At 41.7% G+C, this 25,546-nt stretch overlaps 1 protein-coding gene and 1 long non-coding RNA gene across 2 annotated transcripts in view; both read right to left on the bottom strand.

Annotated features, from left to right (window-relative positions):
• VWA8 (von Willebrand factor A domain containing 8) overlaps positions 1-12,324 on the bottom strand; it is a 181,433-nt gene extending 169,109 nt beyond the window's left edge. The window contains exon 1 of the mRNA XM_048295381.1: positions 12,093-12,324. Within this exon, the coding sequence (XP_048151338.1) occupies positions 12,093-12,237 (145 nt within the window). The 5' untranslated portion in view covers positions 12,238-12,324. The remainder of the gene's footprint in view (positions 1-12,092) is intronic.
• A 9,719-nt stretch (positions 12,325-22,043) lies between these two features.
• Positions 22,044-25,303, bottom strand: LOC125321578. The gene is made up of 2 exons (XR_007201597.1): positions 24,306-25,303; positions 22,044-22,790 (listed from the first exon to the last, which is right to left on the bottom strand). It is a non-coding gene; the product is annotated as an uncharacterized LOC125321578 (long non-coding RNA).
• Between the last annotated feature and the right edge of the window lie 243 nt (positions 25,304-25,546).

Below are 25,546 nucleotides of genomic sequence, written 5' to 3'. Positions count from 1 at the left end.
AGAAACAAACCCAAAGTTTATTTTCTTTCAAGAGTTTGGGTCCCATAAATGAGTTCACAAGTATTAAGACCATGAAACTAAGATGACTCTAGTAAAATGATGTTTTTCCCATTACTGTTGCTAAAGATAACACCACCTGCACTGCACTGTAGTGCATGCATGAAGATGGAGAGGATTACTGGAGTAAGACTGCTGCACAGGGGTACAGTTTTGCCACAGCACTGTGATTACACCTCCTTTCCAAAAGCTGAGGCCAAGTTTTCGAACTGTCTCTTGTGTTTGTGCTTTTCTCAGAAGTGAGATGTAGAAAGTAGAGAGCCCACAAACAAGATCAAACAAAGATCCAATCCTCTCGTAGATCTGTCCTTTGGCCTATTCCATCCAAGAGGATCCAACCTACAGTTGCCTATCTCTAGCATCACGAAAGAAGTCAAATGTTTGGAAGTCCAATGCTGGAATCAGAAAGAGAGATGCTGGAGAAGCAGCTTGCCCAAATTAAGAGACAACTAAAAGTCCTCCAACACATGCAGTAGTTCTCCTTTCAGTCAGCTATGACTCTAGCTTTGCACTCAAATGCCGTACTCTTCCAGCATACCCAGCTGTTACTACTCATCTCACAGGACTGAGAATCCCCAAGTTCTGACTAGATTTATAACAGCCAGAGTAGAATCACCTGCAGTAACAAACAGGAAGCAGTGAAGAAAGGATTATAGCTGACTTCCTCCTAAACTGAAGGGTTTGACTAGCATGCAGAGATTGGGATTCACAGCTTGACATACATGCCTGCACATGGGTCTTTCTGTTGCTTCTGGACTCTAAATAATCAGCCCTCCATTTTTCCCTAAAATATTGGCAAAAGGTAGTAAGCCGGTGATTGTTCAATGCAACAATACAATACACTTTATGCAACAATACAATTGGAGCAATACAGTGTTCCAATAGCTTGCCAGAAAGTGGGACACAGGCAACAGCAGTACTGCCACATACAAGGTGGACAAGGATTCATCCCTGGTTCTAAGGGCAAGCAGAACCAAGCAGTTCCCACTCACCATGCTAGAGGTAAGCACCCTTCTTTGATTGCGCAAGAGCTCAGAAGTGGAATGGCTCCAAACAGAGCTGAGGGAAGCTAAGAATTAAGCAGCTGTCTAAGGCTTTAGCTCCTTTTTTGGCCCTTGCTGAATTTTCATTTCAAATGCACCAATGAGTACTGCACCCTCTCCAGCCTGAAGCATTCAAATGCAGTCCAAAAGAAAGTTCTACAATAGCTTAGAGCCCTGGTCCTGACTCTGGAAGCTCTTACATAAATTAAAGTCACTGAACAACAGACACAAGCACTGCAGGGACTCAAATCTAGACTTTGGCTATCCCAGTGTTTTGCCTATCTCTTTAAGTTTAAAAGTAAGGAAGACTATTTTACTAAGTATCATCTCCCTTCCCCTTTCCTCTACTGCAGTTCCAAGCTCACTCTTTCTCAGTGGGGAACAGCTAATGGGGATCATGACAAGTCACCAACATTTTTGCCACACCTTTTTAATGTGGGCCACCCATGGTGATGAGGGGGAGCCATATGAAGAGTGGCTGACATCACCTGGCTTGTTCAGCCTGGAGAAGAGGAGACTGATAGGAGACCTCATTGCAGTCTGCAGCTTCCTCATGAGGGCAAGGGCAGGGGCAGGAAGTGATCTCTTCTCTCTGGTGAACAGAGAGGCATGAAGCTGTGTCAGGGGAGATTTAGGAAAAGGCTCTTAACCCAGTATGTTTGGGCACTGGAACAGGGAAGTAGTCACAGCCTGACAGAACTCAGGAAGTGTTTGGATAACATGCTCTCAAGCACATGGTGTGATTCTTGGGGCATATTCCTGCTCAGGGCCAAGAGTTGACGATCCTTGTGAGTCCCTTCCAGCTCAGGATACTCTATTATCTATGGTTCTATGAAAATGCCTCCAAGTTGATGAAAACACCCTGGGAGCCCACTGCTTCCTGCAAAAGTTGACATCTCTCTCAGTAGCTCGGCCTGGAACAATTTTAACACTCTAAAAAGAGCAGGTTGTCTTACATATCCCTAAGAAGTTAGTGACAGTTTATTTTCTCTGAATTCCCCAGCCAACATGCAACGAGACAAGATTATATGATTAATTAGCTCCTAGCTGAAATCACCTCAGCTCAATAGTAAATACTATTTCATGCATACGAAGTCTTCCAAAACCCAGTAGGGCCAAGATGCAAAAACAACAAGATGTCAGACTTTTTCAATACATTGGGATGATGATATCATCTATAGGATAGAATTCTAATTACCTCGTTTATTAGCACAGTACTGAAAAGCCTTAGACGATTTCCTGTACTCCCTTAAAAAAACCAAACAAAAAACCAAACAAATCAAAACTGAGTTTGGTCTATGTGAAAAATGGAAAATGGATACCACCATGCAAATTCTGGTGGTATTTATGTGAGTCCATAACATGCTAACCCTTGATCAACACATCAAACCATGTTCAAAAATCCCACAAGTATTCCAGACATCAACAGACCCTACCAGCTTTCATGAAAAATGGGCTGGGAGAGAAATATATGTAAGATGTGATGAGAGCTGAGCACACAGTCAGGGTATTCAGCTTTTAATAGGTTTGTTGCTGCCTGGAGACAAATGTTGCCTCCAGCTTGCATCTGTCTAAAAAGCAAAAATATTAGCAGTGTTTAAAAGAACCATAAGCAATAATAAACCAGAGTCCATTTTCCTAGCTAAATGAGCACAGGGAGGATTAGCCCACTAATCTTATCACATACTTCCACCTGGGCTATATTTTCTTGTCTCAATTTGTTTCTTCTGTACTTGTTTAAAAACTCATGTTTGGTTACTCCATTTCCAAACCCTTTGAACAAAGATGTCATTCTGGACAGGCTCTTTTCCATGTTCCACCAGCTGGCAAGGAACTGATAACAGCCTGCTTAGTAAAATGGTGGTGTTCAATCAGAAAAACCCATAATTTGAGCACATATATCCCAAACTGTTTGACTATATGGCAAATTATGGAACAGCCCACGTATACTCCAACCCGTCCCACAAGCTACTACCACACTGTTGTGGACAAGAGCTATACCCACAGGATTTTGTGATGGATACTTTGTAGGCTGTGTCAGGCTTGCTTGGGCAAGCAGTGAAGATGTGCTTCTGCTTTCTTGTCTCCCACAGAGAAAACCATAACCTAAGGTACCACAGCCTTTGGGGGAAACAGTGGGATACAAGCATTGCATAATGTACACAAAGAAACATGGCTGCTGAAACAAAACAAGAGCCACATAAGCCAGAATCCAAAAGGTAAAGGGGACATCCCATTCATGGGGCAGACAAGATATAGACACAGGAAGTCTTTTGAGAGTCTGTGCAATAGGGGTCAAAAATTGGCAGCACACAAAGATTGAAACCCAGTAACAGGATCCTGAAGAGACTCTCTGATAAAAAAGGAGATATGAAAACAGCCTCAATACATGCAATGAGCTCTTTCTACTGCATCTGGAAAACACAGGTGTGAATTGTACCTCTGGCAATATGGAAATTCATACATGGACATATAGCTATCCAGTAACTGCAGAGCACTGAATTATATGCTCTCTTCTTTAGACCAACATTTTAGACAGAAACAATATTATGATCTTTATCTGCTTTTTACAATAACTGAGAAGGGCTCCTCAGGTGAGCAGGCGTATTTCTTCCACTCGGCCTGAACAGAAAGGCAGCACCAAGCCCTGAGCTGCAGAGGAGGCAGCCGGAGCCTGGGAAGGCACTTTAGCAGGGCACCCTGCATGAACACCCTGTGCTTTTTTCTCTCCCCCAGCATCTCCTACTCACTGTCAGCCAATATGGAATAGTAGGTTTGATGGACCTTTGTTCTGACCCACTGTGGATGATGTGATGCTGCAATCTCAGTTAGAAGGCTTCCTGAACATGCGGGCTTACTGTGCACTGGGCACGTTTGACGGGTCTCAAAAGCTAGTTAAGTACCACACCAACTATCCCTCCTCACCTCTCCACTTCCCAAGAAGAGACTATTCCCTAATCCTACTATTTATTCCTGTATGCTGAAAAGAAAAAGCCACTGCTGTTTAAATTATTTACAGCAACACTGGTCACATATAAAGATAAACAGATTGCATATCAACCACACATTAAGAACTTAAAAAGTAGAAAGAAGTTTTATTCTACTTGCCATTTTTCTGGTAAAATAACATATTAATTAAAAAAGAATGAAATTAATACATTTTAAAATGCTATTTTTAAATAAAGAAATAAAGAAATGAAGAAATCCCACTGTAAAAGAAAACAACCTGAAAAGATCTATACATGTATTTAGTTTTTTGAGTACACAACACAAACAGTTCCAATCCCACATGTAAATCATATTTGTATTACCTGTGTTTTATAAGACACTACAATGAAGCTTCAGGAGCATTATGTTTTTAGGTTGCTGAATTTATTGCCTTTTGGCCTCTTTAGTCTTGAAAAATAGGTGAGATTAACACACTCTCCTTAGTATATTATACATTCACTTGTTCACAGACCATCCATCTGGTTTCAAGAGCCTGGAACAGCAAGAGCTTATTAAAACTGTGAAGGTGCTAAGCTCTGCTAATATTAATTTCTGTGTGATAAAATCACTCCTGTTAAAGGAAAGTCTGGAATCTAGATTATATTCAAATGTATATTTCCGGGTCTTAACTTCATTCTAATGTGAAGGAGGGAAAAAAAATATGTTTTGAACCAGTATTTATCCAGCACATTTCCATAAAGAAACAGACAAGAAAGTCAGCCCTTACTAATCCTTGAAGAGCTGACTTACTGTGAAGAAACAGAAATTATACTTTCCAGTTTTTTTTCTTTTTCCTTAACTTTTCCAAACACATTATTCAGGGGAGCAAAAAAAAGGCAGCCCTATAACTTACTTCTTTTTTACATTTCATAGCAGCTATTATTGCCTGTCTTTATGGCTGCAAATACTACGTTTATTGAGCAACACTGTCACCTATTCTGTACCTCATATCAGTATTGGAAACCTCCCAAACACATGAATATGAGGGACAGAAACCTATTCCCTGCACCCACAAGGTTTAGGTTTGCTTCTTGACCACCAGTGCCTTTACACACAGATGAGGTGGAGCTCAGCTCCTGTCAACAGGCCACTGCAGTCTGACGGCTGCTGCTGACTGAAACAGATTTTGTTGTGTAAACATTCTCCAAGCTAGGCAAAAATATCCACTAAAGTTGTGGGGTGTTATGGGCAAAAGGAAGTCTGTCTAAAAAACCAAAATAATGGCTTCAAACATAAAATTTGAATATCACTCAATTTCTACTCAACATTCTTTTTAGACCTTCTATTCTTTTAATTTTCAGGTTTGAAGCTAATGCTAGATTTTCCAATTGTCTGTTTTGGGCTGGCTAATGAGTATCTTTACAGGTTACAGGCCAATGTGTCGTGAACCCAAAATCTTGGTAGTTACTCCAGGAAGAGAACATTTTCATTCACTTTTCTGCATTAGTAGAAGATCAACAAACAACATGAAGGCAGAATCTTATCTGACACTGATCTCTGCTCTCTGGTGACCAGTGAGAAGACTCAGGGAAATAGCCTGAAGCTGCGTCAGGGGAGATTTAGACTGGATATTAGGCAAAGGCTTTTCACCCAGAGGGTGGCTGAACCCTGGAACATGCTCCCCAGGGAAGTGGCCACAGCACCAAGGTTGACAGAGCTCAAGAAGCATTTGGACAATGCTCTCAGGCACATGATGTGACTCTTGGGATGTCCTGCACAGGGCCAGGAATCGGACTTGATAATCCTTGGGGGTGCCTTCCAACTCAGCGTGTTCTATGATTCTCTGATCCAGCCATGCAGGAAGCAAACAATCTTTACTTAGCAAGAGCTGTTATTTGTTTGGGCCAATACCCTGAAAGTAGGGAGTCTGATAAAGCTCAATTACAAAAGTCTTATGAGGTGAAAAGTCAATTTTAAATGTTTAATACCATGATGCTCTTACACAGACTTGATAAATTTCAGAATATCTCTTCGTAATACATTTACCATGTGAAACAGGTGTTAAGCTGCCCATTTCATCAAATATCAAAACACTTCAGAAACACTGGTCTTCAACTTAAACGTAAGTTTACCACCAAGATGAGATCTGATGAGCTGTCGCTCTGTCTGACTGAATCTCAAAAACCTTCAAGGACAGATGTTCCACAGCCATTCTGGCCAGCCTATTCCCCTGCTGCATTCAACCAGACATCACTCAGCCAGTCCCCTCCCAGCAACACTTTAGTCCATTGGCAGATCTTCATATTTAAAACTTTCTGAGGTTTCTGTTGTCCCAGTTCTCATGTTTATCAGGGTCCTTCTGGGCAAAATGTCTGCACTCTGACAAGATGGTAGGGATTTTGTTCCTAACGCTAAATTGCTCTTTTACAGTCCTGCTGTCTGTCTTGACTGCCACTTTTGTACGTTCCCATTTTGTGTTTTAGTTCATTGAGAAATTCTCTGCTTGGCCAAACAGGCCTCCTGCTACTGCAGAATGGTTCATTCCTGAGCCACCATTAAGTTTTCTTTAAAATTTTTCAAGGTCTCCTGTGTACCTTTCATCTTCATAGTTGTTATCCAAAGGATTCTACTTAACTATCTCCTGAATAAGTGAAAGCTTGCAGTCCTCAAGTCCAGAATCCTAATTCTGCTGCTCACCTTCCCAGCCTTCCTCCAGATGTGCAACTCAGTCATGTTCCAGTCACCGAGATCCAGGCTGCTACCTGTGACCAAACTGGTCACAGCTCTTCCTTACTTGAAAGCAGCAGATGAAGTGAAGAGTCAACACTGACTCTGGCATCTGTGTTACAAAATTTTTACCAACACAGCCTAGGAATTACCAAAGTGCACGCACAACACCAGATTGCCCTCCTAGCTGATGTCTGCATGGCTGAAATCCCCCACGAGCATGAAAGCTCATGAGTGGGAGGTTACCGCTAGCTGTCTGTAAAAAGCGGTATCTGCCAGCTCCTCTTAGTCACACGGTAACAGATGCCCACCACGTCACCAGTGCTCCCTTTCAAATCTTCTGTAGCCAGAAGCTACTTTTGTGAAAAATTAGCTCAGAGTGTTTTAAAACTGTGTAAAGATTTATGAAGTTCATTTTGCTCACTGGAGAAAAACCAGACTATCTGTTCTAAACTGAGCTTAGATAACAAGTACATTAGTATAATTTCAATAATTTATTTCAACGAAAAAGAATCTACAACTGAAAATCAACAGAATTGTTTTTGAAACTTCACATTTACTGAAAAGTTATCCAAAATTGACAAAACAGCTTTAAAAGTAGCTATGGCATTGCCTACAACTATCCTTAGTCCCTGAGTACGCCAAGCAGCTACAACTTCAATCTTACGCATTAAACTGGGCACAACTTGTAGAACGCATCACCATGTATCAGGTCTCTAACAGTTGTTTAACAGAAAAATTACATTTCAAACAACTGGTAAATATTAAAACTCAGAAACTATTTAGTGACATCCAGTCATGGGCCAACAGTGAAGTCCTAGAGAAGCTGACCTGTCTAACATTTCACCCCTTTTTTCCAGCTACATCAGCATGTCTAATAAAACACACTATTTTTTTTACCATGAACCTTTTCTTTTCTAAATGTTAGAATTATTTGAAATAACCCAGGCATAACTCTGCAAACTTTCAGACAACTGACTTTGAAAACTCCCATCTCCATTTGCTGCCTTCTAAGTTGTGCTGACGCAACAACTGTACATAAGGCCTCACCATAAATCAAATCCCTGGAATCATTTCAGTCACCACAATGCAGCCCCTAAGTACAGCTACAGAGGCAATGAACAATTATAGGAATGTCATGAGAAAGAAGAAGGAATGAAGTCTCTTAAATAGGTTTTGCCTATGAAAAAAAATATTGTCAGAACCACACTCACAGCTGTCAACACATGAACTTCAACAAAGATAATGACACTGGTAAAATTGGAAAAGGCAATGTGTCAGCAAGCATTTACACCCATCATCAACTAGTTCTTTAGTCTTTGGACAGTGACAAACCCAGAAAAAAAACCACTTATAAACACACAGTCAAATTCATAGTCTTCTTTCAGATTATCAATTTTAACACAATCATTTAGATCCTGTACACTGATGATGAACATTATAGGATTCTGAAGAGTGACAGTTTTCACAAGTGACTGTGTTTTACTCAGTAGATACACTTGTATGTACTACTGAGATCTTCTAGGCTTTAAACACAAGTTTGATTAGGAACTGGAATTGACCAAAAATTTCATATATGGAAAGCAGAGGAAGTGAACCTGGACAGCAGTGCTGCAGAAAACAGCAAATGTAGCTAGCATATATTTTGGTCCACATAAGTGATAAAGCATAAGTTATTTTATCTACACTGAGCAGCAAAGCACACGAGAGACCTTCCTTTGCCTGTACTATCTGACTGGCAATGATTTTTATTTTTCCAGCTCTTCAATTTGCATCTAATTCAGCATTTGTTCCCTCTAACTCCTTTAAACAACTCCAATATTGTGTATTCTGTCAGCTTTTAAAAAAAAATTCATATTGTGTATAGATTAAAATAATTAAATAACAGTGAACTGAGTTACGTAGAACTTCACTTTGTGCAGCTCATACTGCATTTAAAATAATTCATCACAAGTAACTCTACAGTCTACAAAAACTTGATACTTTTCAGTCTTTTAGAAGGAAAAATGAAACCTGCATTAAAAATTATTCTGACGGTCAGCCTTCTACAACATTTGCTACTATAAATTGTTTCCCTCATTAATTAAATTGTGCAAACCCAAACCCTTCCTAGATATTCCCATTACCCTTTTGTCATGGAGTCTCTTTCACTTTGAGACTCCTCTTAAGCTTTACCACTTGATAGCTTTAGCGATTCTTCCACAGCCCCAGTGAACCAGCAAGCCATATTCACTTTGCAAAGACTGAGCTGAAATGCTAAGCATGGCTTCTTCATACATAACACCACAAGATCAGGCAGCACTTTCTCCCTTACACTTAAAAGGTACCAGGACAGACAGTAAATCCAACCTGGCAGGGATGTCACATCCAAATTACTGGGTACACAACAGTTTGCCGTTTAGTTGACTCTTAACAGCTTCCAGCCTTTTCAGGCACATTTTGTTTTATTTATGGAAGACACATGCAACCCCAACACCACTTACAACAAGAATTGTAATTACAGCAGCTGCATAGAAATAGTAAAAACACATATGGTACAAAAAATTTTGGATCATCCTTAGTAACTTCAGTATCTGCAAAGAAATGCTAGGGTCTGCAAGAGGACATATAAATATTTTAAAAATTAATTTAAAAAGCATCCACAAAACAAAACACGAAAAAACCCAGTATGCTTAATATCAAGGTCCCAAATTCACAGAAACACAGGAAGCCCTATAAAGAATAAGATGCTCAGGTGTCAGGAGGGCAAATATCCCTAAGATTAACCAAGATTCTCTAGAGCTTTGAGACTTAAATCTTTCTACCAAAACTCCTACCATCATTGATTGTAACTGGGAATAGTCCTATTCTTCACATACATACAGAGTGTATTCACGAACATTGCTGAGTTAAGCTCAGTTGCATTCCATAGCACATGTAAAGTGATGAAATACTTTTAGCTACATTTGTGTTGGGGTTTTAGGAGCTCTCCTGGGTTTTTTTTCTGTAAAGGAATTTTCCCCATACGTGTTGCTAGGGGGACAAATTGCTGGATATTTAAGAAAAACAAAAGACCTACCCATTGAGGGTGGGGTGCATCTGGCTACTCCTTTGTTTCACCTGGGTGGCGGACAGTCGGTCCCTGGTGTTTGGAGGGAGAGAGAGGCTGTTTCGTCCTCTGCTTTTTCCTTCTGCCAGAGAAACCCCGGGATCCCAAACCCGCCTTCCCTGCCCCGCTGGGAGCCGGGCCATGGCTGCCCTGCCCCACCGTTGCTTTGAGCCTTCGCTGTGTTGTAGCCCTGCTCGCCCAGACCTCCGGGGGGTTCCCCGTTTGGATACATCTTGTCTGCCACCCGGGATTTGTGCTCATCCCTGCCGTTCCAGCCTGCTGTTCCCGAGGGTCCGGCCGGACACCGGGACTGGCTGCCCAGGGGTTTGTGAAGCCTTTGTCCCATCCCTTCCCAGGATCCCAGGGCACCGGTGCCGCGCGCTCCCCGAGCTCGCTCCGGAGCGCCCCCTGCAGCCGCGGGGGAACCATCGCACCTGCCCTGCTCACCGGGAGCCGCCAGCGCCCCTGCCGGCTGCGAGCGGAACTGCACCCGAGGGGAAAGGGCCTGACAGCCGAGAAGGCTGGCACTGGGTTTGTGATTGTTCGCTGTTACTGCCATGGTTATTGTTGTTTGTTTGCCTTGTTATACACATATAGATATATCATAGTAAAGAACTGTTATTCCTATTTCCCACATCTTTGCCTAAAAGCCCCCTGATTTCAAAATTATAATAACTCGGAGGGAAGGGGGATTGCATCTGCCATTCCAAGGGAGGCTCCTGCCTTCCTTAGCAGACACCTGTCTTTCAAACCAAGACAATTTGCTACCATTTTGTGCTGCTAAATTTCTTTTTGTTCTTAAGGTTACTCATCCCAACGAAGGGCTGAAAAGTGCTGAGCTACCTTCTTCAGGTGTTTTATTTGACTCACTTCATTGTTAACTTGTTCATTTTCACCGTAATTTGTTTGATGCTAAATAACTCCAGTCTTTTTAGTACCTGCACAAATAAAACATTATCTGTTCACAAATTCTTGAAGGAATTTTCTAGCTATCAATTCCTCAAAGACTTCCTTCTTGAGTAACTTTTCAGAAACTAAACAAAGAAATTAACTGATCAACTAACAAACAGATTAAAAAATATTAAAATGGAGAGAAATGGGATTAAAGGGGTTTAATTAAGAGCTTGAGCAAGTACTCCACCATCAAAATCACTTGCAAATCACTACTCATCACTCACTCTGTACTTAGGAGCTTTGTTGCTTTTGGCATTCATCCTGAAAAATGTCAGATACCACAGGCATATGACACCCTTTCCAAACGCCACTTCTACTTGGCACAGGCCCGTCACCTGTCTCTAGGGTCACCAGAGGATATTCCAGGGCAGTTCAGGTCATCCTTCATGCCATCTGCAGGCTCAAGGTCAACCCTCTATCTCATTACTCACACTCAGACACGCACCAGCCTTGGCAGCCCCTGACACAAACACTGAGGCACGGCCTCAGCAGAAAGAGGAAGCCATGTGATGCAGGAACAGAAAGCATGGGAAGATGTGATAGACACTCTGCAGAGCACAGTGGTTCTCACAGGCACGGGCTGCCCCTTGCTTCACTGTGGGTGAAGCACTTGGACCAGAAACTATCATGAGCCACAGTAAGCGTCCCTGCAAGCCTGTGACTGAACCCTGCCCTCTCCCCTCATGCCAGGTGAAGGAGAAGACCTCTGAGATCAGTGAGTCCAACCTATGACTAAACACCACCACATGAACTAGACCATGGCACCAAGTGCCACATCCAGTCATTCCTTAAATACCTTCAGGGATGGTGACTCCACCACCTCCCTGGGAAGTCCATTCCAATACTTAATCACCCCTTCTGTGAAGAAATCCTTCCTAAAGTCCAATCTAAACCTCCCCTGGTGCAGCTTGAGGCTATACCCTCTTATCCTATCACTTGTTACCTGGGAGAAGAGACCGACCACCCTCCTCTCAGGGAGCTGTAGAGAGTGATAAGGTCCCCCCTCGAGCCTCCTCTTCTCCAGGCTGAGCAGCCCCAGCGCCCTCAGACGCTCTTCACGGGACCTTCACTCCAGACCCTTCGCCAGCTCCGCTGCCCTTCTCCGGACCCCCCGCACTCACGAGTATGAGACACAGGAGCGGCAGCACAGCCTGGACAAGCCCGCAGCGCACAAGGCGGTACCTGTCTGCCGGCCTCCCCACGGCGCGGTGACAGCGCTGGGAGCTGTGGCCGGGGCAGGGGCAGCCCGGGGAGGCTGCGCGGGCCGAGACACCTGGAGGCCCGGGGTGGGTTACCTGAGCTGTGCAGCGCCCTGACTTCGGAGCGGCCGCACCGCGCCGCGGCCGCACCGCCGCCCACCACCTGCCGCAGCAGCAGGCGGACCCTGCGCGCAGCGGGACCTCCGGTCCCGCCGCCCAGGCACAGGACCCGCGACGGCATGGAGACGGCGGGGAGACAGGGAGAGCCAGGGCGGAGAGACAGGGAGCGCCGGGGCCGGGCCGAGCGCGGGGGAAGGGAAGCGCCGCCGCACAAAGTCCCGCCGGAAACCAGGGCCGGGCGGGCGCGGGCCGGTGCCGCCGGGTGCGGGGAGCTGCCGGAGCGGGGCCGTGGCCCCACGGGCCGGGGCGTTCCACGGGAAGGGCGGGGGGTCAGCTGCGGGGACAGCGTGTTTTGTTTTTGTATGAGGGAGGCTGAACTCCACAGCTGGAGACGTTTGAAAGATCCCGGAGAGCCAGGCGCGGGCAGCGGTGCTGAGGTAGATTGGTGCGCCGAAGGTATTTCCTAGCTCTGATCTCTCAAATGCTGCGCTCATGGGCCCTCCTGCCCCAGTGCCGCCCCTCGCCTGCGTTTTGAGATTCAGTCATTTCGTACTTCAGGAGGAATTTGAGTTACTCCGGAGTGACGTTTGGCTTAGATGTGAGATTTTTGTAAAAGGTCATGTTGCAGAAATAGATTTCAAAACTGGCTTATTCCAGCTAAAGGTAATGCTCTTGGATTTATGTAAAAGCTCAGGAGTAAAATTTAGAATAATTTGTGAAAGGCTGAAGCTTTCACGATAACTAAACCTAATTCCAAGGAAAATCCAGTTGAGACTTGCATCTCAGCACCAGTAGAAAGACGGTGAGGGACCTTCGTGGAAGTAAAAGCCAGAGTGAAGCCACCACCTTTATCAGCTGTACTTCAGGTTTTGCGTGTCTCATCCAGGAGGATTTTGCTCCCGTAAATCTGTCATTTCCTGCATGTTTGCAGCATTGAACAATTATCCCAAAGGAAAGTCATTAAAGTGGGAGCTAAACATCAGTTTAAACACAGACAACCTAGAGTTCTAAGCCTCCATAGGATATTATGAACTATGAATGTTGGTCTCGTTTCTGCAGCTCTGTATTAGGTGCGTTAAACATTTACAAGAGGTGAGATTTCATGATCTTCAGCATTTCCTGTTTGCTACAGTGTTGGTTGGGTATAATTTCTATTCTTAGTACCTAATATGGGTCTGTGAACCTGTTTTCTGGGTCTAAGGCAGGATAAACTAAATTGAAACATCCTTTTATGGATATTGCCCTAATTTCTTGTAAGCTGAAGATCACAGATGCTGGAGGCTAAAGATAGGGTAAGTAACAACAAGGTCTGCTGGAACAGAGTAGAAGGCCGGTGAGGCAAAATAACAATGGAATGGTTTACAAATGTATTTTAGCAATCTGGGATATTAAATTAGAAGACTACATTATTCTTCTTTGTCATAGTTATTTATTAGAAAAAAAGTAATAAACAGGAACAGATAAGCAAGCGATTAAATGCATCACCTGAATGGTGAATAGGTTTATGCTATGCTGAAAATAAGGAGACATTTCAGTTTTGTACACATTCACAGTAATTTCACACTGAATTTACAAAGTCTCCTTTTACCTCTGTGTGTGTGTATGTATATATATACACCTGTCAAGCTAAATGCTTTAAATTTCAGCCCTTTCTGCATCATGTATCTATAAAATGTTTTGCTTTTTAAAGCATTGTCTTAAAATTCTAAATTAATCAACTTTTCCAAAACTTCAAATTCAGCCTGGAGTTCAGCCTCCAACTTTCCATCTGCACCCAGAGAAAACTATACTTACTGATTTTCAAACTGTTGCTGTGAAAGATATAATGGAAACATTGTTATCACTGTGCATAATTACAGATTGGTAATTTTGTTGCATATATACATGTGTACACAAACACTTAGATGCGCAACTTGAATGTTGCACTGTTTTTAGGCTATACTCTCAGTCCTGACAGCACTCAAAATTTGATAAAATAGTGTGAATGTATAGAATCAACCTTTTTCTTGCACATGTGAAATTTTATCTGGCAGTACAATATAAAATTATTGCTTGAGTATGGCATCCACCTCACTTGCTAATCGTAAGTGATGCATGTAGGCTTTACATATCTGGTACTTGCTCAATCCTCTCTGTGGAAAGCATGATTCCGTCAGTGGTTGGGTGCTGTCATGAAATGGAAGGATTTAGCAGTTTGCATCTGGTGTGTTTGCAAAGGCTTTCAGCAAGATTTACAGCACTGGTAACAAACAGCAATTTCATATTTTCATTCCCTGACTTAACAGCACTCTTATTTGGAATGTCAAGTTTCTTAACAAAAATATTTTTCCTTTGATTAAACAGAAAAGAACTTATTCCAGAGAGTGAGAGCTCTAAAAGCATCCCTCTGAGTTGACAGTTTCCAGACTATTCTCTCTAGTAGCTGTCAAGTACTTTGCTGTGTAGGTCTAGCTGCAAGACTAAATTAGACTCAGGTGCAGCCTGTAAAGAACAATACATCATCTCTGCCGGGTTGTGGTTGGTTCTCCTACACACGAACAGAGAAGATAGCTGAGATGAAGTCCTGGCTTCATCTGAACTTCATAGGAAATCTCCCACTGAATGCAGTGAGGCCTGAATTTTACTGAAATGGTCTGGCTGAACTACAGTAATAGGAGTAAGTCGGTTTTCATTTACTGTTAAAGCTTTGTCTAGAGGGTAGGTTTAACATTAAACTCCTTTGAAACTATGTCCAGAGAATGTGAGGAAACAAAAAAGGGAAGTCTCTTAGAATTCATACCATTCTCTAGTGGTGTGGGTTCCATCTGGTGATACTAGCAGAGAAAGTCAAGCCATTGATGCGGGCCTTGCTTACCATTAATTTTCCTGAGATCAAGAGGTTACTTCTGTATCATTTCTTTTCAGTTAGGCAAAATTAGTTTCCTTGGAATAAAACTTAGAGTTGTTTTCTCAAATTAGCTGTAGCCACTGATGTTTTGCTTTAGATAGATGTAGAGAGAGTCAGACTTCTTTTCTTCTGTTAATGTACCAATTTTGAACAAATGTAAGTACTGATTTCCATCGAGCCACCTAATTCACTATAATGAGTCCTTGTAATACCAGAAGGTGCTTCTCTTGTATGAAATTGATTTGTAACAATATAAATCAAATAAAAATGGAAAGGCACAGCTGTTTCTTTGTTGACTTGAATCCTAAATTTGTCCCCTAGTTTAATCCAAGTTGATGTAAAAAAAAGAAATGGATCCACCAATAAGATACAAAAGTTCTAATGTAAACTGTCTTACCTCCTAGTTCTTGCTAAACTGACTTTCATTCACTCTTTGTATCTAATGGTTATTAGAATAGCCACCTCTTTCCTCTGCACTGTTATAAAATAAGCAAAAGTCAGTGCTAGATTTTGTTCTACAAATGGTGTTTATAATAGATTTCCCACCCCAGAATGTATAATTACTGCCCTTTTAGTTAAGGATTGAAAGATTTTTGCTATCTGTTTGTATGACAACTTCCTTCTAGAAATCAAAATCCACTCTATTAAAACCCACTCCATTAGCTTTCTTAGTATCTGTTCAGACCCCTCTGTCTCTGAGTTTTTCTGTGCTGTTTGCACTGTTACACTGAACTAAAACAGTGAGTAAGGATAAAGTCATTATTGATTTTTTTAAGAAATAATGACATTGAGGTAAGGAGGTTCTTGCCAGCTGATTGCAGAGTGGAAAGTTGACCTAACAGCCTCTAGCTACTTGGACTTACATTTCTTGAAAATCAGTATTACAGCCAGAAAGCCTGAACACAGAAGGTAAGAGAAACAAGTACTCTGCTGAGTGGTACTGCGCATTTGAATATGTGTTACGGTATAAATGCTTAGAGAGTATAAAGGCCATGAGTGATGGCATCTGTAATTTCTTATGCCAAACTCCATCTGTTTTCAGTAGTTTTTTACTCCACTATTCTTTAATAATTTGGGCAGAAATTTCTCATGCTGAATTTCTGCTGCAGGCAGAACACTTCTTTTGAAAACTTGAACAAAAATAGCTTAGCCACTTTTCAAAAAAGAAATGGGAATATTTTACTCAGGAGCAGCTATAACCCTTATGTGACTGGGAAGGCTGCATGGCTGAGCAGCCACATCACATGAAGGAAATGCTTACTACTTTCCCTGGTGTTACTGGAGAGTGGAAGGGAGAATAAAGAAGATTAAAACCTCTGTCCTGCCTGATAAATCTACATCTGGTTTTACCCACATGAAAACAGTTCTAAAATTAGGAACTTCACCATACACGAGCTTTAGATCAAGGAGTAGAGTTCTGCTAAGAAAGTCATTCTGGTTTCAGAAAGATGCTTTTTGATTACACCTTTTTTTTTTTTTTTTTTTTTTTTTTTTGGTGGGTGTGAATTATGAGCTTCTGAAAACTGAGGAAATACATAATAGTTTAACAGCTAGGCCAACATATTCTGCTTATATGAAGGATGACCTACAATAAGACTGCATTGGTTGAGCCAGACTTTCCCCTCTCATTTCTCCTTCATGGCCAGAGAACACTACAAAGACACTCTCTGATGTACTTTCAGTGCTTCTTCAAAGCAGAGGGATTGGGAGCCAAGCCTAAAGGGACAGCTAGAAAATGGTGAATTAAGCACAAGGAACTCAAAGGGGAAGAGGGCAGGGGAGCATGAAAACATTAGATGGATGTAGGGTGAGAGTAAAAAGTTATCACAGAATCACAGAATAAGCTAAGTTGGAAAGGACCTGCAAGGATCATTGAGTCCAGCTACCTGCCCTGCACAGGACATCCCCAAGAGTCACACCCTGTGCCTGAGAGTATTGTCCAAATGCCTCTTGGTCTCTATCAGGCTTGGTGCTGTGACCACTTCCCTGGAGAGCCTGTTCCAGTGCCCAACCACCCTCTGGGTGAAGAAGCTTTTCCTGATATCCAACCTAAACCTCCCCTGACACAGCTTCAGGCCATTCCCTCAGGTCCTGTCACTGGTCACCACAGAGAGGAGATCAGTGACTGCCCCTCCTCTTTCCTCTCACGAGGAAGTTGTAACTGCAATGAGGTCTCCCCTCAATCTCCTCTTCTCCAGGCTGAACCCTGTGACCTCAGCTGCTTCCTCTCCAGACTCTTTACCATTGTTATTGCCCACCTTTGGACACTCTCTAATAGCTCCATGTCTTTCTTATATTGTGGCACCCAAAACTGCCCCCAGGACTCGAGGTGAGGCTGCCCAAGTGCAGAGCAGAGCGGGACAATCCCCTCCCTTGCCTGGCTGGTGATGCTGTGCCTGATGCACCCCAGGACAGGGTTGGCCCTCCTGGCTGCCAGGGCACTGCTGACTCATGTTCAACCTGCCATCCACCTGGACCCCCAGGTTTCTTTCTGCAGTGCTGCTTTCCAGTCTCTCATTCCCCAGTCTGTCCGTACATCCAGGGTTGCCCCATCCCAGGTGCAGAATCTGCCCTCTTTGAACTTCATATGGTTGGCGATTGCCCAGTCCCCTAATTTGTCTAGGTCTCTATGCAGGGTCTCTCCTCAAGGGAGTCAACAGCCCTTCACAGTTTTGTATCATCTGAGAAGTAGCTTAGTGTCCTTTCTAGTCCTGCATCCAAGTCATTGATGAAGATGTTGAAGAGCACAGGGCTGAGGATGGAGCCCTTTGGAACCCCACTAGTGGCAGGTCACCACTCTGATGTCACCCCATTCACTACAACACTCTGTTCCCAACCTGTGAGCCAGTTGCTTGCCCATCACATGATGTGTTTATCCAGCTGTGTGCTGGCCATTTTATCCATCAGGATCCTGTGAGAGGCAGTATTAAAAGCTTTACTGAAATCCAAAAAGGTTACATCAACTGGCTTCCCTTGATCAATCAGGTGAGTTACCTTGTTATAAAAGGAAATTAGGTTTGTTAAATGAGACTTTCATGAAGCTGTGCTGGATGTGGCCAATAACTGCATTGTCTTTCAGGTGTTTTTCAATAGTAATGAAGGATGAGGTTAAGACAGAGGCTGAAAGGACCATGACCACTGTGTTTAAATCTCTTGAGCACCACTAGAACTCCCAGTATTCTTCTACTGACAAAAATAATTGTGAAATCCACTGAAAATATACTGAACTGGTTCATTCATGCTGCTTTTCTGAGTGGTAGGGGCATCTCTGCTGTCCTAATGATGCATTACTTGGACTTTGAGGCAGGAGGGTTGTTTTTATTTGCTTTCTCTAATTGCTATTTCCTTTAACTCTAGAAAAATTAAAAATGCTACAGTAAGCTAATATAGCAATTTAGTGATTTCAGAACTGCATGAAGTCAAATGTTCAGGAATTAAATACCAAAATGGTATTGTTATGTGAAATATAACAGTATTATTGATATATAACAATATGTATGAAATATACCAATGTTGTTATCGTTGCTGTTGATACAAAATTTTCTTACAGAATTAGTAAGATGACCAGACACTGGGATTTCATTAGCTTCACAGATATTCATAGATTGATAAAGCCTAGCATGCATTGACAATGCCCATGTATGAGCTAATGGATTTAGGGAATACATAGCATAGTGTTAACACTTCAGGTATTAACACTTCAGAGAAGACAATGACCCCTTCAAGAAGAGAGAGACAGAAAATCCACATATTGAGATCCTGCTGCCGTCTCACCTGCTGAAGAGGACAGCACCCAGATAGCGACTACTTCAATCTGAGGAACTCAAGGATGTGTGTTTTAGATTATAGACTAATTTAGGTTGGAAAAGACCTTTAAGATCATCGAGTCTATCTGTTAACCCAGCACTGCCAAGTCCAGCATTAAACCATGTCCCTAAGCACCACACCTACATGCCTTTTGAATACCCCTACCTTGCTGGAAAGCTCGTTCCAATGCTTGACAGCTCTTTCTGGAAGAATTTTTTTCTAATATCCAGACTAAACCTCCACTGACACAACCTGAGATTATTTCCTATTGTCCTATCACTGGTTACTTGGGAGAAAAGTCCAACCCCCACCTGGCTACAGCCTCCTCTCAGGCAGTTGTAGACAGCAGTAAGGTCTCTCCTGAGCTTCCTTTTCTCTGGGCTGAAAAACCCCATATTCCTCAGCTGTTCCTCATAAGCCTTGTGCTCCAGACCAGCTTTGTTGCCCTTCTCTGGACATGCCCCAGCACCTCAATGTCCTTCTTGCAGTGAGATGCCCAAAGCTGAACACAGGATTCAAGGTGCAGCCTCACCAGTGCCAAGTACAAGGGACAATCACTGCCCTGGTCCTGCTGGCCACACTATTGCTGATACACATTAGTCATCAATTTAGGGTATCAGCTCACTTGTGTCTTACTTAATTTATCTGTATTTGCATCAAACGTATGTTCACTGGCACTGGTGCCATTCCTGCGTCCTTCATGGCTGTTGTGATCCTCGAAAACAAAGCTGGTATCTTCTTCACCCACCTCAACACTGATGTAAAATACCTGCCAAATAAACTTCACTGGTTTGTATTTGGTGTTTTACTTTATAACTGGAGTGTTATACAACTGTACACAAAGCTGGTTAGTAGAATGGACAGGTAGTGTCCATTCTGAACACACTAGTTCCTTCCCAGTCTTATGTGCCTATATTCTAAAGCTTTTCCAGATGGAGCCCACAGCTCAAAGGCTGCCAAAAAATGTTAGTAGAGCTGTTAGTACATTAAGAGCTAAGCAAAATCTGATAGAAGATTATCTGAAATCTTTATCCCTTTTCATGTTGAAATGGTAGGTTTCCTTTTTCCTTAAGTTATAAACAACTTGGCTTTTCCTAATGGTTATGTCTCCATGGACTGCCTTTTGCTGTCTACAGAAGATTGCACAGAATAAAGTGTCACTAGTGGTATGTGCCATTGACCCAACATCATCAGTAAAATGCCGGATTTCCTGAAGACAGGTTTAATATTGCTCCCCTATAATTCAGCGTCATCCCTGTGAAGCACAGGCTGATTCCATGTATCACAAAGGTTATTTAAGTTTCAATAAACTGTGAGGCAAACTCACAAGCTCATGTTTGCTGTTAATGAATACAGCTTTACCTCTAGCTGCAGAACTTACAACATTTGGGCAGTAGAGCCTGAGGTCTTCTATGGGGTTTACACATTCCCAAAAGGTGAAAATACTTATTGCCTCATTTCTGAACCTTTGACCTCTCTGTAGGCATTACTTTTATGTAAAATTGTCAACACATCTGGCTGGCCACAGCGTAGAGCTGTGAGTGACACCCGGTGAAAAATTTAGCTCAGAATGAAAGCTGAGGTGAGCACCCAACTGTTCCATTTAGACATTAATATCCTAAGTCCTTGCTTAAGGGAGCTGCCAGTGAATTCCCTGCTGGCATATGTTCTGGGTCCATCTAACAGGAGAGTTCACAGTCAGCAGCCTGACCCCTCGACCTTGTCAATGTAAGTAAAATACATGAAATTGTGCCTTCTGTGCTGTCATCTGTGGGAAGAGGCATTGTGGCCCACATGTCATGACTGTATTAGCATTACATGAACACTGAATTAAAACCTTCACAGGCTATACATGCACGACAATGCAGATTTAAAATAGCTCTAAATGATCTGGTCTGAGATTTGAAATCCCACAGAGTTGTATTAATATAATCTCTTGTGTTTAATATAAATTAGAATGAATGAGATTACTTTTTTCTGTGAATTTTAAACTGAAAATTGATTAAATCTGTTTTTAAAGAATGGCCTAAAAAACTAGTAAGAAATTAAAACAAAGAAAAAGCCAAGCCAGCTGCCATGAGGCCATGATAAGATTTTCTTTCTAAAAGAAAAGACCTTGAAAATGTTTGTCATTCATCTCTCGTAAAGTCCACATCTGAAGTGAAGTATGATTTTTACTTTCTCAGGACAAGACTATGTAACGCAGGTCCTCCAGGGAAACTCCAACTTCCCTAGAATTCTCTTAGTGTTTTCAATACAGCAGCATTGTCTTTTACACAATAGGCAAAGACAAAGTTTATGCAATCTGATTGTTGTTTCAGCTCCTTGTTTTACTTCTCCATTACGTTCAGATGAAACAGTTCAAATTGAAAATTAGAAACATTAACTGCATGAACCAAGAATAGATTCCAAAGAAGAGGCAGGATACAAAAACATCTTTCTTTTTAGGTCAACCAGAATTTCAGTGTGTGCAGGTATGAAACTTACTTTCACTTGTTCTCTTTGATGTACTGTAGCTGGCTATATAATTTTATCAGACAGTCTGGGAAGATCCAATTTTATGAGAAGTGAAAGAAATGTGAAAAGGGCAATTATGAGGAGATTAAACTAATGCAGTACCTGGTTAGCTCATACAATTAGGAGGTGGATTTTCTTCCTTTCTTTTACAAGTGTCTGTATGGTAAAATAAACACTTTTAAAGTCCACAATGGAGACTCTTAAATAAGAAAAGATCTCAAATTCCTCTGAATGTATTTTCAGAATTGAAATATGATATCTGTCTGAGTTGGACAGAGTAACCCAACCCATCTCGACTTTCACTTGCTGTCCTCAGCAATGGTCCTTTGCTGTCCTAATATCTTGAACGGATTAATGTTCTAAGAATGCTTAAATGGGATTGTGGAGCTTTTGTTTACACTAGGGACAATATTCCTCTTCATTGACAAATTTTCTCCCAGTGTTCATTGTTGGTTTTGTCTGAAGGTCAGTTGAAGGACATCTTAAAAGCCTTGCCTCCATTTCTACTTTTACTTCCTTACTTCATAGTATGCTGAAGTAGTTCAAGAGCAGTGCAAAGCATGTCAGATGCAATTTTGTCTTCAAAAGCTCAGAATTTAAGGGCTTAACCCAGTTTGCAGGCAACTAGTCAGTCATACTTTGATTTCAAAAATTGAATACAGTTATTCAAGTGGGTAGGTGTTAGCAGAATCGGTCCAAGCAGAACAATATACAAGTTCACGGTAGAGCGGATTTTTTTTATTAAAACTTGAGAGTGCTTTGGCTGTGTTTTCTGTTGCACAGAGTGGTTGACAATCTAATTACCACTATGTTGTGTTCTATGGAAGCAGGTAGTACAGTAGGTAAGGAAGGGAAGGTACTAATGCCTCTTACACAATTTGTCAATCTAGATCAACCCCTGAAATCCCTTCCAAAGTAGACATAAAAAGGGGAGTGGGGATGGGTATGAGCTCCTCCCTCCCCTCTCTAAGCTGGTGCAAGATGAATCAGCTCACTGCTGTGTGAGGGTACAGGCCCAAGTTAAAGTGTGGTAGCTTAGTATCTCAGTATGCAGGAACTTGACAGTGAGATTTATTGCTATTGTTCTTAATTATTATTCCCACAAGTATTAGAAGGGAGTTGAAGAAGGGAAGGTGGGAGTCCACTGAGTAGGGAACAAATAAACCTGGAAGTAACTTCACAAGTAGTTTTGGAGCTCAGCTCACACCACTTGTCTAACTTCAGATTTAATTGTGCAGCTAATTGCTTGATTACAACAGAATCTATGTTATGTCCTACTTGAACAGCAGTGCTATCTGGGATGAGCACAAAAGGCAAGAAAATCAACAGTATAAGTCAAATGTATTCACAGGAAAAAACTTCTGCTCTGGAAGAGTTGTGCCCCTTCAGACCCAGCAGTACCAATGGTCATGAGATTTTCCTTCTTCAGATCCACTTTTGTAAACCTGCAACCTTTTCTTTGCCTATAAAATACAGCAGTCACAAAGATGTTTGGCAGCCTGTGCTAATACTAATAATATTCAGCAACAGTTCAGCTATAAGTTCTTATTGCCTTCTTCCATTCCCACCTTCTCTTTGCTGAGTCCACTTTTTTAGCTGCTGTACCTTTTGTAGTGTAAGATCTTTGCAGCAGGAAATAAGCCTTTTTGCTGTGGTTTATAGGTGTTAAACACACAAGGGCTCTGGTCCATCACAGAAACACTAAGATCATAATGCAGATCATACAAATAAACCCAAGACAGATTCTATGTTTTTTATAATTAAATATATTCTTCCCCAAACTACATATGGATCCTTTGAAAAATAAGACCATATTATCTCATATTCATCAAACAATAGAATATATCTATGTTGCTGAAAGATGATACTTGCTGGAGGCTTAGACAAGGAATTCCATATTTGTGACATGATTTAACTGTGCCTAGCTTTATTTTGTTTCACCATAGACAACTTAAAAGCCTGCTTTACATAGGCCTCTACTGATCCAGTCCCTGAACTCATCTAGAAGACAGAAGAATGACCAAAAAGCAATACAGTATAATTGTATTTTTTTTAGATGAGAAGAGGTTTGAGAATACTTGGCATGAATTGTAGCCCAGACGGCTGATACCTGAGGCAATAGGAACAAATATAATCTTAAAAGATGAAGTCATCAGGAATGAAAAAGAGTAATTGCTGTGTATAGGTTAGTCAATTATAATAATAACATTGTAGCCACACACTACCAGCAATGGAAAAATTAAGAATTGAAAATAGAGTATCTGCTGACACACAAAAGGGTTAATCCACTCGAGGGAGACAAACTGAAGAAACTATTGCACTTGAAATTACCAAAAAAATTAAAGGGAACAAACGGGAAAAGTGTTTAGACAACTAAACATAGTGAACTTTTTATTCCTGCATGTGTGTGTAAGTAAATCAGCATTCTTACTTCTCTTACTCCCTCATCAGGATCAGGAAATACAAGATTTAATTTTAATTCCTTGCTAAGTGTGTTAGCTCAGGCAAAAGGTTGCCAATAAAAATATGACATCTGTATTTCACAAACCCTACTGCTTGGTTCTGTAAAGATTTCTCATTATTAACAAGTCCATGAGAAAGAGCCGCCATTTAGACTCTTTCTGTTTCTTGACAGAAGAAATGTGTAGTGCAAAATATATTTAATGATAGCAGTATTTCAGATTGCTTTTATAGCTCTCAGGGTTTGTAAACAATTATTTAGCAATCTTTTAATTCAACAGATTGATCAACATACAAAGTCCTCCTGACAAGTAGGTGAAATAAAGGATTTTAGTACGACTGACCAACACATAAAGTTGGTCAGTCCCACTTTATGTGGTGGATTGACCTTGGCCAAGTGCCAATTCCAACATAAATACTTGTTTATTCTTGTATATGTTTATTATTATTGTGTCATGCAAGAGGGGAATAAGTGAGTAGCTGTGTAGGTGTTCAGGTGTTGTCTGGGGTTCACTCACCACGGTCCTCCCAGATCTAGTACAAAAGTCTTCCTCATCTCAACAAGGTATTGATGCTTTATGTGGTGACAGTGCATATCCTGGGTTGCCTAGTATTGCTCTAACCTGAGCAAACAGAAACGTCACCGAAGTTTGAGCAGCCAACAGAAGGTCCACCTTGTGTTCAGAGGAAAAAAAATAGACAGCCTGAAAGGACACTTGCTTTTAACCTAAGGCAGGTATCTGTTCAGATGAATTGTTACTTTCAAACATCTGTTTCCTTCCAATGGGAACTTTGGCTCACTAGTTCAGGTCAAATGAATTATTTTAGACACCCAAAGGCAGGTGAGGCGAAGCCAACTAACGGCCTCCATCTCTGTCTGATTTGAGTTGCTCTTTTTTGAAACCTCTTCCGTTGTGACAATAGACATGCCCTGTATTCTAGTTGCCCTTTATCCCAGAATTAAAGATTATCTACTTTTACTTTTATGTTCTTGGTAATTTTTTGCGTTCTGACACTATTTTTAATAATACAAACAACTTTCTTCTGTAGCAGTTATTACGTATATTAGTTGTAGCCTGCTGTACTGGTTAAGCTGTAGGCTGAGCAGGTCCAGCAAAAGAAAAGAAGCTGAAAATTTATCTGTGACCTGAGCTAAATTTTCTCATGTTTCTATGCTTACTTTCCCATTTTCTAGTTAATCACCATATGTATGTCAAAGTATTTACACTCCTCTCTCTTTGCTGAAGAAAAGGATATTTTTTGTTGAGGAGCAGAAGGAAAATTTTTCCTTACCTGACAAGATACAGGTGTTGCCCCACTTCTGCCCAAAGAAATCTAATAGAAATGTGTCTCATTTATTTTCATTGGGCTTTTTGGTACAACTGGAAGCCCTCAAGTTTTGAAGAAATGGAACTTTGCTCAGGAGGATTTCAGCAACACCACTGAATGGCTAAATATGCCCTCCTATATTTTATATCCTTCCTTCTTTCCTTCCTTCCTTCCTTCCTTCCTTCCTTCCTTCCTTCCTTCCTTCCTTCCTTCCTTCCTTCCTTCCTTCCTTCCTTCCTTCCTTCCTTCCTTCCTTCCGAATTCCTTCCGAATTCCTTCTGAATTCCTTCCTTCCGAATTCCTTCCTTCCTTCCTTTCTTCCTTCCTTCCTTCCTTCCTTCCTTCCTTCCTTCCTTCCTTCCTTCCTTCCTTCCTTCCTTCCTTCTCTCTCTGCTGCTTCTCTCCTTTGTGTCACCCTCCTCTCTTTCCT

Source organism: Corvus hawaiiensis, chromosome 2 (assembly GCF_020740725.1).
Source record: "Corvus hawaiiensis isolate bCorHaw1 chromosome 2, bCorHaw1.pri.cur, whole genome shotgun sequence".
In the NCBI taxonomy this organism is placed as follows: Eukaryota; Metazoa; Chordata; class Aves; order Passeriformes; family Corvidae; genus Corvus; species Corvus hawaiiensis.
The sequence above is the reverse complement of the archived record's forward strand: the minus strand, read 5'-3'. Positions and strand labels throughout refer to the sequence as shown.